Raw genomic sequence first — 17,351 nt, 5'->3', positions numbered from 1 at the left:
ACGAATTCATAATGAACCAAATCGAGAATAACAGAAAAAACTATTTCCGCAAATTTTCTGGTCTTAAGCAAGGCATGCTTTCCACTAAGGAAAGGATCTAAATATTCTCTACCGGAAGCTCAGAATTCTAAACCGATATAGTAGACCCCGAAATTCGTCTTTTATTTCATATACCGGTTTCTTGAGCTAGTCTCTTTGGTTCTCTCTTTATTACTTTAAGAGCTTTTTATAATCTGTTCCTCGGTTTAAACCCGCCGATGAGAGAGCAGTGTATTGCGATCAAAGGCAACACATTTTACCAAGAAGAGTCCTATCATATAGTCAGATTGCCAGCGAACCCCTGAAACTGTTAGTCGAAAAAGCTTTCCCGATGTAATATCATCAAGACCCGAAAAGTAGCGTAGTTGAATAATTTCGAAGGTGAAAACCCTCTAACAAATCTAATAGTATTACACTTTCCGAAGACCCTATATCAGGTTAAGACCTAGATAAAATAATGTAATAAAGGGCGGATCAACCTATAAGAGAATTTTGAGAGTCTTCTTCTGAAGTGATTCCAAAAAAGAACAAAAAATGTTATAAGGGGAAATGAGGTCCTCTATAACTATGGAGCTACAAATGTAGAACAATTGTGATTTCGTGAAGAGTGAATGTGTTAATGTGCAGCACATATTAGCACACGTTTTTACAATTCCTTGAAGTAGCATCTTCCGATTCCTAAAAGATATATAAAGGGAAACATATTTAAATTACGTTTATTCCTCGATATGGCTGAGTTTACAATAACATTAAGAAAAATATCAATTTGACCATTAAAATATAATTGATATGCAGCTTGTTCGCAAGATTTGCTCTTACCCAGTCCAAGTATCTGTAGACGTTCGTATAGAAGCCGGGATAGCCGGGCGTGCCACAACCGATGCCGAATGAAACAATTCCCACCGCTTTCTCGTCACATATCAATGGTCCACCCGAATCGCCTGCACATGAATCGCGCTCGGGATCTTCGGGCACACCAGCGCATAGCAAGGATGGCATATAGAAACTTCTATACGATTGACATTTCCAACGTGACCAAATCTCCAAATCGACGTACAAAGCTGTGGCCGGCATCGGACCATGCTGCAAGTGCATAAACACAAAACATATCAACGATTCACGGCGATTTACGATTACACAAGAACACATGTTGAAGAAACCTACATCGAATATGCGCCCCCAACCAAGGACAGTACACTTCTCACCAGGGCGAAGCGGATGATCGGCGAGCGGTAATACGCCTGTTGTCACATTGTCGATGCGTATATTTCGTTGCAAAATGATAACTGCAATGTCGACGGATTTTTCAGTTTTGGACTCTCCATACACGGCCACACGTTTCACTTTCATAATTTGAGTGTGTTCGGTTTTGACCAGACGGTTCGGTGTACCAGCTATAATGATAATCGAACGCATCATTTGAAAGCCATACAATTTTCTATATCGAATGCAAATAATTACAGTTTTTATTTATGCTTTAAGCTCAAGGTCAAAACACTCACTTGCTAATGCAATGGGCGGCAGTTAAAATGGTATTCGGTTTGATAATGGCACCGCCGCAAAAATGTGAGTCGCCAAAAAATTTTTTAAAATTCGCATGACTTATCGAAACTAAATATTTCGTCAGATTCGCTACTTTGGGTCGATAGCCGCCAGTAATTAGAAATTTATAGCCTTTATCCCGCCCAAGATCCTCGATATGGTGGTGTAGACCTGGATACTCTTTGCTCAAATGTTGGTTGCACAGCGCTAACGGTGTAATTGACAAAACTAATATAACTGTTAGAACACATAATTTTTGAGAAATCCATTTCAATAAAAACATTTTTCAGTAAAAAAAACTCATAGAAAATGTGACGTTGAAACATAAAATCACAACAAAAATCAAAGTTTTTAAATAAAAATGATGGAAAAATATGTGTACAAAGCTGTGGGTTCGGGGGGATTAGTACTTTAGAATTCGGTATAGCGGTACTGAAGTAGCTTATTTGATAATTTTAGTCCTACAAGTATATTATGTGTTTTCTAATCAAGAAAATATATTATTTTCTTCTCAGCAATCTTGTAGCGTTCTTTCACTTTAGACCGCGTCCATTCATATATATTCTTCGCCCACTGACAGCATTTTAAATTATGACGTATGCACAACTACTCCACTTAGCGTACTCAAAGCAACCAAACAGTCTCTATCACCAGCAGAAAGAAGTGTCTATTGCCCATTTACTTAAAATAAGAAATTTTCCGGAACTCAAGTCGCTGAACCACAACGTTGCAATGTTAAGTTCTCTTTTCGTTCAATTTGAAGTCACGATCTCTGTCGTTGACCCATTTATTAATTCATATATCTCTCCTTGCACACTCCGTCCTCATCGGACATTGGTCTCATATTCTGCTGATAGAATCGGTTAGATTAGTCTGATAGGCATGTGAGCCACGCATAGAACAGTTTTGGTTTTGACGCAAATTTCAAGAAGTTCTGCGGCCTCACTATTGATACCTCTTTCAGTGTCTCATACATTGAGACTCCCAAATGTTGGAAACGTTGACTGGCTAGTGCGGGATAAGTGCACAATAGATGCTATATTGTTTCCCTGGTGACTTTCTTTTGACATTTCTTGCAGTCATCTCAATCTGTTAGCCCCATTTTGTAGGCGATTTCCGCCACCAGACTGTGACCAGTGAACATTCCAATCATGTTTTTACAGCCTCTTATAACAAGAACTTTGTGTAATTTTGATCTCCCGCTTTTGCAATTTTGCATCCCGATAGATCATTCCATCGAATTTTTATATTCTTACCATGCTTTTGTCCAGAACGTCGTAAAGACAGTGCCTGGGCTTACCAATATCGGTCACGTTATCGGATGTCAGTCTTACTCCACTCTTGGCAATCTCGTCCACTATCTTACTGCCACTGATGCTTTTGTGACCTGGCATCCAGTCGAAGTGAAGTCGCTCTCTATTGCTGCCCTGCTTCCTAAGATACTTCTGGCTGATATGCGAACCGAGTGTATGCCCTTGACTGCTGCTTGGTTGTCTTCGTTGCTGATAGCATAGTTTGCATAAAAAATTTGGTTTGCTGGTTCTATGGTCGCTTAGCAAATTTTCTTATACCACTTCACTTGACTTCGTCCTTACTTTCGAAACAATTAATCGATTTTGCTGCATAGACATTTTATTATACAATCTCCGCAATGTTGAACTGAGTTTTATTCCGTAAAAATTTCTCATCTTAACGTAACGAAACTTAGTCGAGAATAGGCTCTTGCTCTTTGTCGTCTTTTTTCTTTCGAGGTCTTTCCATTTACTGAAATTTTTCGAACTACTTGTAGATAGAAGGAGTTCTCAGTTTCAGAAAAGCTGTAGACCAAGACGACTGATCCAAAATAGTTCTACTATTAGGTCACCGAGCCTAGCACTGACAGTATTTTCTCTGCTCACATACCTAAGAGGGAGGTATAGATGGGAAGGAGTCGCCGGAGGAGTGGTGCTTTCTACGAATGGATCAAGACTTGCGGGAAGAGTTGATGAAGAATATCGGGAGCTATCTATCAACTCCAGTTTCAGGCTTCCTAACCTGCGTACCGCCCTCAAAGCGGAAGTAGCTGACGTTAAGGTCATAATAGGCCCACTGCCACCGAACGAGGCCTCTTTGGTGGTGACTTTCCACTCTGATACTATCCTTGAGCTTGCTGACCGTACACTCCTTACTCCTTAGCCTTGGCATGGAGTTACTTCAAGATAATACTGGATTGGATACCTAGCTACAGCGGAATTGCAAGAAATTGCATATCGCCAAGTTCTTCTGGCTCTCAGAAAATTTTATCGACTACTAGTGAAATAAGCTACTTGGAAGAGGATGAGAAAAAGCATCTCAACACTTCCTTCTCGAATGTCACGCCTTTGGCAGATGAAGGCTTAATTACCTCGGTTCTCACACCTTTGGACATCCTTGGGAAATATCGCAAAAGAAATCAAGCACCTAAGCATATTTGTGATAGTTTGAGTGCGCTTTGTCAAAAATTAATATCCAACTACAAGAGTTTTATGGTTTCAGTTAGCACAGCATATAGTTTTATTGTAATCCTACCGCCAAATTGGGTGTTTAATCATCTAACCTAAGGAAACCTCTACCCGCAATACAGTGCTTCGTTCTTCCCAAACCACAGCAAAACAGTACATCTAAACTTAATATATTTTTTAAAGACTTTTAGTGCAAATCCAAAACTTTTCTATTAATTTAGTTTAATAGTATTCAGAACGATATCAGCCGAAGTTTCCGAACTTTTCGTGCTTAACAATCGGTCTGTCTCTATTTATTTTTCCCACTAGCTGCTGCAAAGGCTAGGAATAGTCAATCAGTCTTTAGAAATAACATGTAGTTCGACCCCTCTCCACAAATAAAATGAAAACAGAAGACCTACTTATTAAAAACCTTGTGCAAGACTCAAAAATATTATACTCATTTGTGTACAGTTATTCTCACCACTCATTAACAATGCGGAAACAAACAAATTTTTAAATACACTCTAAATTATTCACATCTGTTACCGAACAGTTTCATCGCGAAATGGTAAACACATCTACACATACACACACACGCATACACGGTTTCACAACTGTGCGATCGATGCGCAGTGATTCCAAGTAACTCAACGGTGCACTTGGCATTACTGGACGGAAGCTTTGAAATCGATATGCAGATGAGCTGCAACAACAACAACAAAACAGCTTAATGCAAAATCTGCTGCCTCTAGCCAATTGTACCGCATTTTGTCATATTGGCAATTGACAGCGGCTACTACAACAACAACATCAACTAATTCTGCAACAACAACAACAACCTAAAGCTATCAGTGCTCGACAACAGCAGGCGATTGCCAACCGCTAACAACTGTTGTACACATTATTGCTGCTGTGTATACGCTGATCAGCGCTGTTGACAACAACAACAACATACACTGTATTTGCGTTTGCGCAGTCAAATCGCAAAACTGTTGTAAAATCGCTGAGAGCCGCCGATTTGCACAGCTTTCGCTGACATTATTTTTACCACTAACCAGCTTGTTGTTGCTTTTAAATGTTTCGCTCTTGTTGTTGTTTTCGTTTGTTTATCTTTCTTGCATTTTTGTTGTTGTTGTTATTGCTGCTGATTTTGGCAGCGGCTTTAACTGATTCGCAGCTACTGATGCTGCATAACATTTGTTGTTGTTGTTGTCGCTGCTGTCATTTGCTTTTGTCGTCGCCGCGCAGATCTGCGTGTCGATTATGTCGCACATGCGAATATGAGCATCCGCTCAACCACCACCAGCGCGCTGCTGCCTCAACGCATGCGGCAGTAAGTCAACTTTGCTGCCCGTGCACTGATTGGAAATCATTTAAGTTGCCACAACTGTGCAAATGTGGCTTCCTGTGCTGCGCCGGCAATGCTTACAAATTTACAGTTTACTCTGGGCTCGTATTGCCTCGATTGCCTTGGCGCTGTTGATGCCTCTTCATTGATATCGAGAAACACTGCCTGTAATTTGTTGTTGATATTGTGTTTGTTATTGTTGTTATTATTGTTTCGTATGCAAATAATGCGGTTAACGGAAAAGGTTGACATCTCGAGGGTAGATAAGTAAATTAAGTTGCTCCCCATTACAAACGAATCACATAAAATACACTTGCTAAATGCTGTTGCCGCTCATCGTTTAACGGACACAGATTTACATACATACATAGACATATGTATATAGTAGGGCATTTAAGATATATACGAATACATACGCTTGTTCCCATATTCGCTTTTGGTTTGGGAAACTTTCTTTAATTTGCGACAATAAAATATTTTAACAACCCACATGACAAATCGGTGCACCCACGCGATCGTTAATTACGAAGATAACCCGATAACCCTCGTTAACATGTTTATATTCAGAATATAATATAGTAAGCTTTAGATTATTTACAAAGTGTGAACCAAACAATACTTTTCAAAAGAAAGGCGAAAGTATTTCGAAAATTTCATATTCTTCTTCTTTCGGATTTCAACTCTTTAAACTCATTACTCTATCGAGGTAACCGACGCTAAAATTTAAGAGCGTATTCCTGTCTAAAACATGGAAAAAGTTTAATTTTTCGTATCTCTCTACTAAAGGGACTCAAATTACTTTCAAAGTTATAGACTCGTGGCAATTAGATCTGTTTAACGCAAAACTTTTTTCAATGCGCTTGGCACTATACCTTAAATTCTAATCAGTCGATTTACTTGACATTTGTTGTGAATACATATTTTTTATAGTATACCCCTTTATCTCCCTGAATTTTTCTTTTTCGTCCTCTAATTCGAGGACGCATACTTTTATGAAAATTTGTCTTTTTCTTTCGAAATTTAGTTTGCGTACTCTTGAAAAGTTAGTATACAAATGATAAAAAAATATATTTAAATTATAAAAAGTTATTTTTTTTTATGAACTGCCAGAAAACGCTCGAAATTCGGACCTCTAGACCTCCTTCAAGCATACTTTAAGCGATTTCATTCGATACTGTTTATTCGAAGAGCGTAATACCAAATATGTTTAGCTGTTTTTTTTTTCCAAACCAGCAAAAACAAATCCTATAGTTTAATTAAGTTTTGGTTCAGCATGTCTTCGACACAAGTCTAAGTTGTATTCAATGATCTTATAATCTATTGTTTTCGGAAATATTGATTCCAAGGTTATTAAGCGCTGATCTTCCTCATCAAGTAAAAGTTCTTCAATGGTCTCGACTTGTCTACAAAAAACCATTTTTTCTAGCCAATACTTCTAATATATCTAGTGTAGGTCCATTATTTATCTTTTTTTATAGAGATTATTAGTTCCCGTCTGGAAACAAACACGTTTTAGATCACAAATCATGCAGAAGAATGATTGGAAGATGGACCGAAACTAAACTTTTTTATTTGACGAGGTATTTTTACGAAATTGGCACGAGTTATGGTTTAAAGCAACAATTTATTCTCTGAAGAAATTGTTCAGATCATATCTTAGTATCATATAGCTGCCACACAAATTGAACGATCGGAATAACCGTTAACATAACGGAATAACCCATAACAGTCGGGTCTACGTAACCGGAACGGACCCGGATATTTTCCGGCCAAGGACTGTCAACTCGACAAAATTCTGCCGCTACAACAACAACGATCGGAATATAGTTCTTGTAAGGAACCTTCCTATTTTTGAAGGGTGTAATACCGATGTTAACATTTTTTCTTATTCTAATATTATTTGAGCTGTCATCGATTAATTTTCATAACGTTGGGATATTATATTGACCATCTGTCCAAATTACCTGCTAGGCGTTTTTTGAATGCATAAAAGAATCACAATACTTAGGGGGGTAAGGTTAATTCGTGCTAAAACACGTATGTTTGTGCGACACAGTTAAAATCTCTGTATCAAAACCAATAGCTCATTAAATTTGACATTCGAATAATGCTATATAAAATTTTCACAAAAAAATATGCCTGCAATTATTCGAAAGTGTCTCGAAAAACAGTATATGCGCGGTGCTCCTCATAACTTGGTGCTTGATTATCCGAATTGAAAAAATCAAAGAGCTTTCGTTAAATAATAATTTGCTCCAGGTAACACCGAAAGAGTTTTCCAAAATTGAAATTTTTCAATAATCCGAATGTGAGACACGATCATCACCTGTATCACCCTATCCGTACTAACCAAATACCTTAAATCCGTTACTTTATTGTTTAGTTTATGAGGAGAATGTTTATTTTTAACTGAATAATTGTATATATATTTCTTTATTATTATTTCTCCACCAATTTAAAATATTATTAATACCAGAATTCAAGTTTTAAGTGGAGAATTTTATGCTCATAAGTTAAGTTTCGTCAATGAACACTACGACACTACGAGCTTATAGTTATACGTACTGCTTAACCAAAAGTTTAAACATTCTTCAAGAAAGCTTAGTTTGATAGAAATGTCCTAGGCTTCAGTAATGCCTTTAGTGGCAATAGAAATTTTAGCTCTCGAGAACATTTCTTTTATAAATGATGATATATGTACATACCATACAATTTTTTATTATCGGATTGCTAAAAATTCATTATAATTATGTAAGGCCCTTTTATTTTACATACTTGATTGAGAAAAAAAAACCAAAAGAAAAAAATGACGAAAATTTTTATAAACAATTTTTTGGTACTACCAAAGAGGAAGAGCAAGAAATGTGACATACCAATAGTTTGTTTCTGGGAAATCTCTTAGACAATCTTTACCAGATATTGAGGTTTCCCAATATTCTGTGATTTCATATTAGCGATGTTGAAACATATTACATATTCTGCAGCTGGCACAAATATCTTCCATGCTTTCATAATCAACTTCGAAATTCGAACAATAATAAAAATTTTAACAGTAAAAACAATTAACTTTAAATTTTTTAATATTTTGTAAGTATATTTAGTGTCTTCCGTAGGTTTGCACTTAAATCTAAAATTTGTTTTTAAATCATAGTCTTCCATTACTAAAGCTAAAACTTAAACTAGAATTAATTTAAAATTAACAAAACTTAAAACTACAAACAGGCACAATGTTTAAACATGCATTTGTACAAACGCTCATCAAAAAATACTCAAACAAATAAATAATTACGACTAAATAATACTAACAAGTTTCAAATGAGGTAATACTCGTTTCAGTCATTGGTTAATTACGACGCGTCGCAGTCTCTCTGCAGTGTCTCTCAATTACGGCAGCTGACTAGTGGCTAACTCGATTTGCAGCGCAACTCAGTGGATGCCGACTTTACACTTCATCCTGCCACAGCGAGATGTAGTCGAGCAGATCCTCCTCTTCGCCCGAGCTACACGCCGCGGTCTCCTCACTGTACTGCTGCTCGTATTTCATTTGCAGAGGCAGCGAAAATTGCGTTGGACTCGCCAAGGCAGTTGGTGAATGTGTGTAGTATAATGAGGCATCAGAGTTGTTGTAGTCGCTGCCGGTGTTCGAACTAACCGAGCCAGCTGGTGATACCAAAGCCGGATGCTGTTGGAAATACTGTTGCGACATTAGCGACTGTTGATACTTTAGGTTAATGAGTTGTTGGTGTGGTTGTTGTTGTTGCTGATGTTGCAAGTTATCGGCATAGCTGTGTGTTTGGTAGTGTTGTTGTATCTTATCAGCGAACATCGTTGCTTGCATATTACTCTTAGGTGGCGTCGGTGGTGGTGAATTGTGCGCGCTGCTTGGCATATTGGACCAACTCGGTGTTTGTGGCTGGGCTGGTGCACACACAGTCGCACGCTTGCCGTCCACTTCGTCGATAACGCGCTGCAGCCGACGTATATATTCCACAGCCATGCGTAGCGTATCGACTTTGGAGAGTTTCTTGTGTGCACCGGGTCCAATGCCACGGCGACCGTTACTCAGATCGGCAATAATCGCAGGCGGTATGTGTTGGCGCAGATGCGAGAAACCGTTGTTCACTTGTTTGACGCGATTACGTTCGCGTGCGTTGCGGCGCACCACCGAGGGATTGTTGGAGTCGAGCGTGGTGCCGCTGATGCAACATTTCTCGTCTGTGGGTTTCGTTGCGGTTGGCGGTGTGTGTGGCGCAGGTGCGATGGCACGCGGCTGTGGCTGATACATGTTGCGTGTTGTGCCGCACAGCGTTTGTGGTCTTTGGTAGGGATGTTGACTGTTGCTGGTGATGCTACCGAGTGCCATTTTTGAGTATCGTATGCTGAACGTAATTTGTTTCGAGAAAATTTTTCTTTAACTTAGTTTCTTGTCTTGGAGTCTTGCTGTCCTGACACTGCCACGCTCTGTAGCTGAATGATGCCCTTCCTGCCGTTGCTGCGCTATTTGTACCTTTTTCCTCGTGCACCTTAGCCACCGTTGGTGCATGGGGATTGCACAGGAATTCTCCGATTCTTACCTGTATCACTACTGCACCGCAGGAGTCTGCAGACAAAGAGTGAAATACTCATTTGCTGTGGTTATGCTTACCTGTACTCAAACCGATGCGAGCTACAGCTACAGCATCCAACGATCCTTCGCTTTGAGGGTTGTTGGTTAGGTTGATCATTTTCTGGTTTATGTGCTCTTGCTCTCTTTTTATTAGTGCTGCTCTTTACTTCAATTGCTATCTCTTTACTTAGTTTCATTAACTGCTTCACTTCCCCTACTTTCGTTCTCCTCTGTATGCAGTGAGAACAGTTGTAAGGAAATTTAATTTGCTGCTCACCGACATCGTTTAACTCTTGGCTCTCTGATTTATGCGTTGATTATGTCGTTTGCTTTAACAATCTCTGGCAAACGCATTTTTTAAACTGAGCATAAGTTGAGTATTTTTTTGAGGTTTGAGTTAATTCCCAGGCTATTGCTGAGTAACGCGTGCCAAAACTTTTTTTAGTCTCTTGTAAGAAAAAGTAGTGGACTGAGTGTCTAAAAAGCTAAAACTAAATTATCGTGTAAACATACATGTATCTTACAGGAGCATTGTGAACATATTATAGCATATATATTAATAGACCAAGGTATATATTTTATGAAAGAAAAAATATTCTTAGTAGGTTAAAACCTATTAGAAAAGGAATATCAAATAACAAAAATGAATGGAGAAAGAATCTATGGGCGATCTGAAGTCGGGAAGTATAAGGAAGGTGGTTAAATAATGCAATAATGATAATGCAAAAAACATTGTTGTGTCCTCTATGAAAAGTGCAAATCAAGGGTTCATATATTTTTCAAATAGAAGCCGGCCATAATGTTACATTCATTGAGAAACAGGATGGCGCTACATGGCATACAGCCAACGAAACAATCAATTTATTGAAGAAAAGTTTTGATGAGCACATTATCTCACAGATAAGCCGGAAACGATTGACGCCTTGAACGAGAAAAGCGGCGCGTTGTTGCTGACATAGGCCTCAATTGCTTGCAAAAGTGGTCCAAATTTGGTATTATTATATACTATCAAATATATTTTGTCTCGGTCGACTAAATTTTGACATTTGCATTGGCAATCATCTAGCATTTCGACATCTGCAGAGTATGCTCTGCTATTCCAACTTATCTAGTCTCTGAAAGTGAGATCTCAAAGATCAAAAATACAGTATGATAACTCCTACCGTATTATTTGGGTTCTTTTAAGCAAGAGGTAAAAGTTTTGATATGTGAACCATTCAAAATATCCCAAATTAAAAAAAATTAATAAAAAAGTGAATGCTTAGTACATCCCAAGAGCACTAATCTCATTTTGAGTTCTTTTAAAGCCCCACTTCACTGAACTGTGAATCATATAATTATGATATTGGCGGAAACATACCGTAACTGCTATCTAAATGACCCATCGACGCAACTTTGTTCTTAATACAGTATGTGGAAAATATTCGTCTATTTGCCCCTTGGGTGATTTTAAGTAAAAACTTGTAACACATTTTCGTTGAACTTTTTTTATTTGGGTTTAGACCATCTTGCATATCAAATACATATTAATTTTTCATAAATAAAATCTGGTGGCAACTTCGTAACGCCATATGATATTAATACTACTTTTTTGAAATCACTCTTAACACATAAAAACCCTTTTTATACTCTCGCAACTTGTTGCTACAGAGTATAATAGTTTTGTTCACCTAGCGGTTGTTTGTATCACCTAAAATCGAGTTAGATATAGTGTTATATATATATATATAAATGATCAAAACCGTAAGACAATTGGTATTACAGATGGGCGTAATCGGACCACTGCCACGACTACAAAACGCCATTAATCAAAAACAAATAAATTGCCATAACTAAGCTCCGCAATTAGATACAAGACTGTTATTTAATACAACGGCTCACATTAGGGAGGGGCATTTGCAGTTAAAATTTTTTTTAAAAAGTGGGCGTAGTCCCGCCCCTAATAAGTTTAATGTGCATACCTCCTAAACCGCTAAAGCTATAATAACCAAATTCACTGGAAGCAAATGCTTTTAGCTCCTCTATTGACGGTATGAAAATAGTTGAAATCGGGTGGCAAGCCCGCCCACTCCCCATAAAACGGTACTGTTAAAAAATACTAAAAGCGCGATAAACCAAGCACTAAACACGACAGAGACATTAAATTTTATCCCTGGGATGGTATGAGATAACTTTATAGGAACCGCGTTCAAAATTAGTCAGTGGGCGTGGCACCGCCCACTTTTAGATGAAAACCGATATATTAGGATCTGCTAACCCGATTTCAACCAAATTCAGTACATAGCATTCTCCTCATATTTTTATGTTATAGTGCGAAAATAGGCGAAATCGGACTACAACCACGCCTATTTCCCATATAACACCATTTTCAATTCCATCTGATTATTTCACTTTCCACTATGCATATCAAGCAACAATGATTATATCGGGGTAAAACTTTGCGTGAATAATACGTTTAAAGTATGCCACCTTGTGACCAAAAATTGTCTAAATCGAACCAAAGCTGTTCAAGCCCCTAGGTACTAAATATGTGGACCCCTTTGCCTATAGTTGACCTTCTACCGAAAATATCAGTCAATCGACAAAGAAATCTCAAACGAGTATACCATTTGACTTTGCGAGAGTATAAAATGTTCGGTTACATCCGAACTTAGCCCTTCCTTACTTGTTATATATTCTAAATATATTTTTTTGAATAAGGGTGGATTTGAAAGTCAAATCATACTTAAGTTCAAGTTATAGAAAATGTTAAATAATTCCTGCCCAAGTCGTTTTACAACTATTTAAATCATTATATGCTTTTAAGCTATTTAATTTATAAACAGGTGGCAACTCCAAAAACTAATAGAATTATATTATTAAACATATATCATCGATACCTAGCAAAGCTTTTTTATCTACGTAAAATTATTTTTTATAACCGCTCTGACCTAATACTTCCGCTTTTAGCTTCCAACTTGCTTGTTATCATTTCATTTCGATAAGATTATATTATACATACACCCTACACAATACCATAAATCTTGACCCACTAAACTATCAATTTCATTGAATGGCCAATTGCTGTAAAAAATGTCACTTATGCCACACCGCTGTTGCCGAAACAGTCATAAGAATTGTGGACACATCTGTGAGTAAGCTGACAACAGCGCGAGCAGCGGGATTACAGTCATCCTGGTTGCATTGACGACATGACCGTTTGTAGTTCTGTTTCAATTTGGAGGCGCACGGTGCAATAGCAGCTAGAGATACTATTGTATATACAACATAGTTGCTCTACTGTTCCACTTGCTGAAATAAAATATTTATAGTTCTAATTAAAATGAATTTATATTTAAAAAAATAAATATTAATTAACAACATTGAAATTTTTACTCACGCGTCTACAGCCAATCGCGTAGACAATTCATATTTCTCGTGGTGTTGACGCTAGGAACATCCAGATAATAATAGTTCAAAGTCTAATTGATCAATTCAAAGGTGCAGTCCATATTTCCTCTGTCTTGCAATCATATATGCTTGAACAGGAATAGCATTTCAAGCAGCTGACAAGGCCTGAAGAATAAAAATTATTACTTAAAATAAACAAACATAATGTTATGTTATACCATTACTCACCAAAAGAGAGACAGCAACAGATGATAAACGCTAGTGTGGAGAAGGTTTCACTGGCTTTAATTTTTTAAATATTATTTAACTTAATTATTAATTAATCTTAAAATGAGCTGTGATTAGTTAATTAGATTAAAATATGCCTGATCACTTTGTGGTTCTGAGTAGAAACTTATACCATATACCTAGGCGCTAAGCTTAAATTATCTTATCGCGCATGGCTATATCTATTAACCCTCTTAAAAGGTATTGTTGTTTTATTACTCGCGAGTCATATTCTTGGAAAGGTAAATATAGCAGATATATTCTATATTTTTATGCAGAAATACATAACTATAAGTGTATATTTATTTATTGTGTAAATAAAATAAAATCTAAAATACAGTAAGTTTGTATATATTTCAATAAGCAGCTTAATTGAGTTATGCTACTGATCTTTTTGTGCCTAAGTGCTAGAAGTGCGCTACAAACTTTAAACAGCCTTCGAATATCTATCAGCATTTTTTAGAACCTGTTTAATTTAAGAAACACTGTAAATAAATGATCCAGTCAAGCCCTTGTTGATAGCTTTCAGAATCGACCGATTTGCAATCAACCCAATTCATCTCACTACTGCGACCCACGTCTACTGTTCTATAATACTGTTTTGTTCCGCTCTAAAAGAGTTGCATATATTTCGATGTAAACGAATTTTTGTGTTCAATTATGATTGCGACAAATCAATATTTTTCCTCAGAATAATTCCAAACACCGTTTAATTGGCATCTAAATATTTTCGCAGCTACTAATCACAAGTTCGTAGCTAATACTTTTTCGGTACTACCCTAACCTATCCACTAACTAATACAATACATCCAATAGTTAATCGAAAATACCTCGAAAGAAAATAAAATTATAGCCTCTGCCTTAGGTCTAAATGAATCCGTAGATAATATAACAATATAAAATAATTCCATTTTCAGATTTTCAACTTGCCGTTTTAAGCAAAGAGACCACCTTGTCGTTCCTCCTGCAGATTACAACGTCACGACATTACAATGAAAAGTAATTTGCCAATAATTCATACTCTATAAATAGGTGACAACTTGTTAACATATAATTTGTATTATCGTAAATACCCATAAACATGAATTTTTTTACTTTGAAATATTTATAAAAGGTGGCAACGCTGATTCAACTTATACTTAAATTCAAATGAAAGAAAACAAATATTTGACTTGTTAACCAATTTTTAAGTCCAATTTTATTTTCAAATAATTTATGTTTAATTTATTAACAGGTGGCAACTTCATAACAAAATATAATTTGTATTATAAAAGATATTTAAATAAACACATTTTGTAAATATATACATTAAAATACTAGTCTATTATAATTTTATCGTACTTAGTATTTCTGAATACATCTGGCCACCTCTTTTAATGAAAATCCACTCATTAGAGTTTGAATCAATATTTTGGACTACTATACAAAACTTATTTAAATAATTCAATTGCGCCACACACATTTCACCAAAACTGTTGCCACAATTGTAGTTATCACTGTCAATAGACTACCGTTAGCACGTGCGGCTGGATTACAGCCATCCTTGTTACACTGAGCACACTTACGTTCGTGACGTTGAGAATAATATGGATTCACTGCGTAACTGCAACTTTGGTAATTACTATATACGCAACCCTTGTATATGAATTCGTTGGAGGCTGATGAGAGAGATAAAAAATATTTTTTTGGAGAAAAAATTTATTACTTGGTGGCAACGAGTCAACTTACATGTCTTCAACCAATCACGCATACATAGGAAACTTTGGCTGGTGAAATTCGTACCTGGTACACCTGTATATAATGCATTTAAGTAATCGCGAGTCTTATTGGCCGCGTCAGCGTTGCATTCCAATCTGCTTGGCTTCTTGCAGTCCTTAGCACTGTAGCAACTGTAACATTTCAAAGAGTTTGCTAAAAAAAAATTAGCAAAATTAAATAAACTGGCAATATAAACAATTATATACAATATATATATTTTTAATACTGTACTTACCAAAAGTAAAACAACAGAAGCCAAAAACTGCTAGTGTGACCAAAATTTCTGCGTTTCTCATATTAGAAGATGAAACTAAATTGAATTTATATATTTTCCTTTCCTCCTTTATTAAAATGAATATGAAATGTGTGCTTTCGAACCGACTTTGAACTCTCGACTAAATAACTGTCAATACTTCAGCGTACACTAAGCCTCATAAGTCAAAAGCGTAAATACAAGCTAAATAGGCGATAACACTAAGAATTATCTCTCCAACTAGACCGATTATAAAAGCACAATTTCAGTTTAATAGAGGTTTTCAAAGCTTTATCGCTAATCTTTATTATAACTACTTAACGGCTTTCTATCTTATGTCTATCTGAAGTCTAATTTTTAGCTTTCTTTAACAATAAATAAGTATGTGTTCGTTCTTAATTAGTGTTGATAACTTGGAAACAAATATTACACTGCGTAACAAATTTCAAAATTTTTTTTTGGCACATAAAAAATCATATCAAATTATGAATGTACTAGGCCCACCAAGCAATAATACGAGTATGTGAATGAAAAAAAACTGGCACGCCTTTGTCTTTTTCCGATTTATGGTTACCTAAGAAATTTTGGATAACGTTCACAAAACATTATTAGGTGAGTTTTTGCTGATCTTTCAGATTTTCTTCAAAGCTCTCACCTTTATTAATTGCCGTATTTGTGGACCAGTTCATTACCTGGGTCACTATCTTCAGTTACTTCATCGTGCTGACTCGGAGTTCTGAAGTAAAATCCTGATATTCTGATCGATTTGAAGCCTTTGTTACAAAAAGTTCGGCAGTATTTAGGATGGGTCTGTTATCTAGAGCCGAATTTGGATACTGGATTGTGTGTTTGGACTTGGTTGTAATGCCATTTGTTTGAGTCAAACGAAAATAACAATCACTTACATGTTCCTTTGGTTCAGTCCAAATCATTAGTATAACAAATGTCATATGTCTGGGTTCTTATTTAGTCGAATCTAATTGCAGTATCACACATGTTACACAACATTTATGTGGAATCCAGGATTTCTTTTGATTCCTCAAAGGAAGTCCAAAATAGTCTAAATAACAATGTTGAATTAATGCCGTGAAATTACGCCGCTAAGATTTAAAAGCTAATTTTCTAATATGCAATAGTTATACAGTCTTATAAAGGAAGGAAGATTTGAAAAAAGACACGTATATGGTCAGAAATAAATTTGTAGCTGTCACAAAATAACTGGCTGTGATTGAAACAAACCAACATATTCAAAAATCATCATAAAGTTCGCGTGACAGAAACAGTGTTTACCAGTGTTATTTACTACTATTTATCTGTGTCAATGTCATGACGTCAACCCACAAGTAATTCTCCGGATATCCTATATCCTACTAAAATTAGTTCAAATTTTATACTCAGTATACGCCATTCAGGAGATAAGGTTTATCTTAAAATTTAATTGATACTGAAACAGATCATTATTATATGCTACATAGAGGACGGCCTTTGAATCTTCCATGAGCTAATTTTATTAAAAGCAAGAAAAAAAGTTTGGTTATACCAAAGCTAGAATACCCTACAGAAGTAAAAAAGTTTCCATACAAGAACCTGGTTTTTATCGGTCAGTTTTCATGACACTTATATGCTATAGTGGTCCGATATACTGAGAGCCGCATAGACAGGCGGATATGGCTAAAGTTAATGTTA

General features: G+C 36.4%; 3 protein-coding genes and 1 pseudogene across 3 annotated transcripts; all 4 read right to left on the bottom strand.

Annotated features, from left to right (window-relative positions):
* Positions 1-739: 739 nt before the first annotated feature.
* On the bottom strand, positions 740-1,898 carry LOC106618919 (duodenase-1). The gene is made up of 3 exons (XM_014236849.3): positions 1,542-1,898; positions 1,204-1,477; positions 740-1,122 (listed from the first exon to the last, which is right to left on the bottom strand). Exons 1-3 carry the CDS (start codon positions 1,862-1,864, stop codon positions 778-780), a joined length of 942 nt encoding a protein of 313 aa, XP_014092324.3. The 5' UTR covers positions 1,865-1,898; the 3' UTR covers positions 740-777.
* A 6,603-nt stretch (positions 1,899-8,501) lies between these two features.
* On the bottom strand, positions 8,502-9,883 carry ac (achaete). Its single transcript, XM_036371552.2, has one exon. The coding sequence runs from the start codon at positions 9,752-9,754 to the stop codon at positions 8,834-8,836; it is 921 nt and encodes a 306-aa protein (XP_036227445.2). The 5' UTR covers positions 9,755-9,883; the 3' UTR covers positions 8,502-8,833.
* A 2,882-nt stretch (positions 9,884-12,765) lies between these two features.
* LOC118681484 (uncharacterized) lies at positions 12,766-13,673 on the bottom strand (annotated as a pseudogene).
* A 1,147-nt stretch (positions 13,674-14,820) lies between these two features.
* Positions 14,821-15,840, bottom strand: LOC106618920 (uncharacterized). Its single transcript, XM_036365789.2, has 3 exons — positions 15,648-15,840; positions 15,383-15,565; positions 14,821-15,312 (listed from the first exon to the last, which is right to left on the bottom strand). The coding sequence occupies exons 1-3, from the start codon at positions 15,706-15,708 to the stop codon at positions 15,098-15,100; spliced, it is 459 nt and encodes a 152-aa protein (XP_036221682.2). The 5' UTR covers positions 15,709-15,840; the 3' UTR covers positions 14,821-15,097.
* Positions 15,841-17,351: the final 1,511 nt, after the last annotated feature.

Source organism: Bactrocera oleae, chromosome 5, assembly GCF_042242935.1.
Source record: "Bactrocera oleae isolate idBacOlea1 chromosome 5, idBacOlea1, whole genome shotgun sequence".
Classification (NCBI taxonomy): Eukaryota; Metazoa; Arthropoda; class Insecta; order Diptera; family Tephritidae; genus Bactrocera; species Bactrocera oleae.
The sequence above is the reverse complement of the archived record's forward strand: the minus strand, read 5'-3'. Positions and strand labels throughout refer to the sequence as shown.

Bases quoted from the DNA above. Each gene is read 5' to 3' on its own strand.
- LOC106618919 (XM_014236849.3), bottom strand. From the start codon at position 1,864: ATGTTTTTATTGAAATGGATTTCTCAAAAATTATGTGTTCTAACAGTT. The intron at 1,478-1,541 runs GTGAGTGTTTTG...CATTCGATATAG, and splicing joins GCCGCCCATTGCATTAGCAA to AAAATTGTATGGCTTTCAAA. The intron at 1,123-1,203 runs GTAGGTTTCTTC...ATGCACTTGCAG, and splicing joins GTTGGGGGCGCATATTCGAT to CATGGTCCGATGCCGGCCAC.
- ac (XM_036371552.2), bottom strand. From the start codon at position 9,754: ATGGCACTCGGTAGCATCACCAGCAACAGTCAACATCCCTACCAAAGA.
- LOC106618920 (XM_036365789.2), bottom strand. From the start codon at position 15,708: ATGAGAAACGCAGAAATTTTGGTCACACTAGCAGTTTTTGGCTTCTGT. The intron at 15,566-15,647 runs GTAAGTACAGTA...ATTTTTTTTTAG, and splicing joins CTTCTGTTGTTTTACTTTTG to CAAACTCTTTGAAATGTTAC. The intron at 15,313-15,382 runs GTAAGTTGACTC...CTCTCTCATCAG, and splicing joins GCGTGATTGGTTGAAGACAT to CCTCCAACGAATTCATATAC.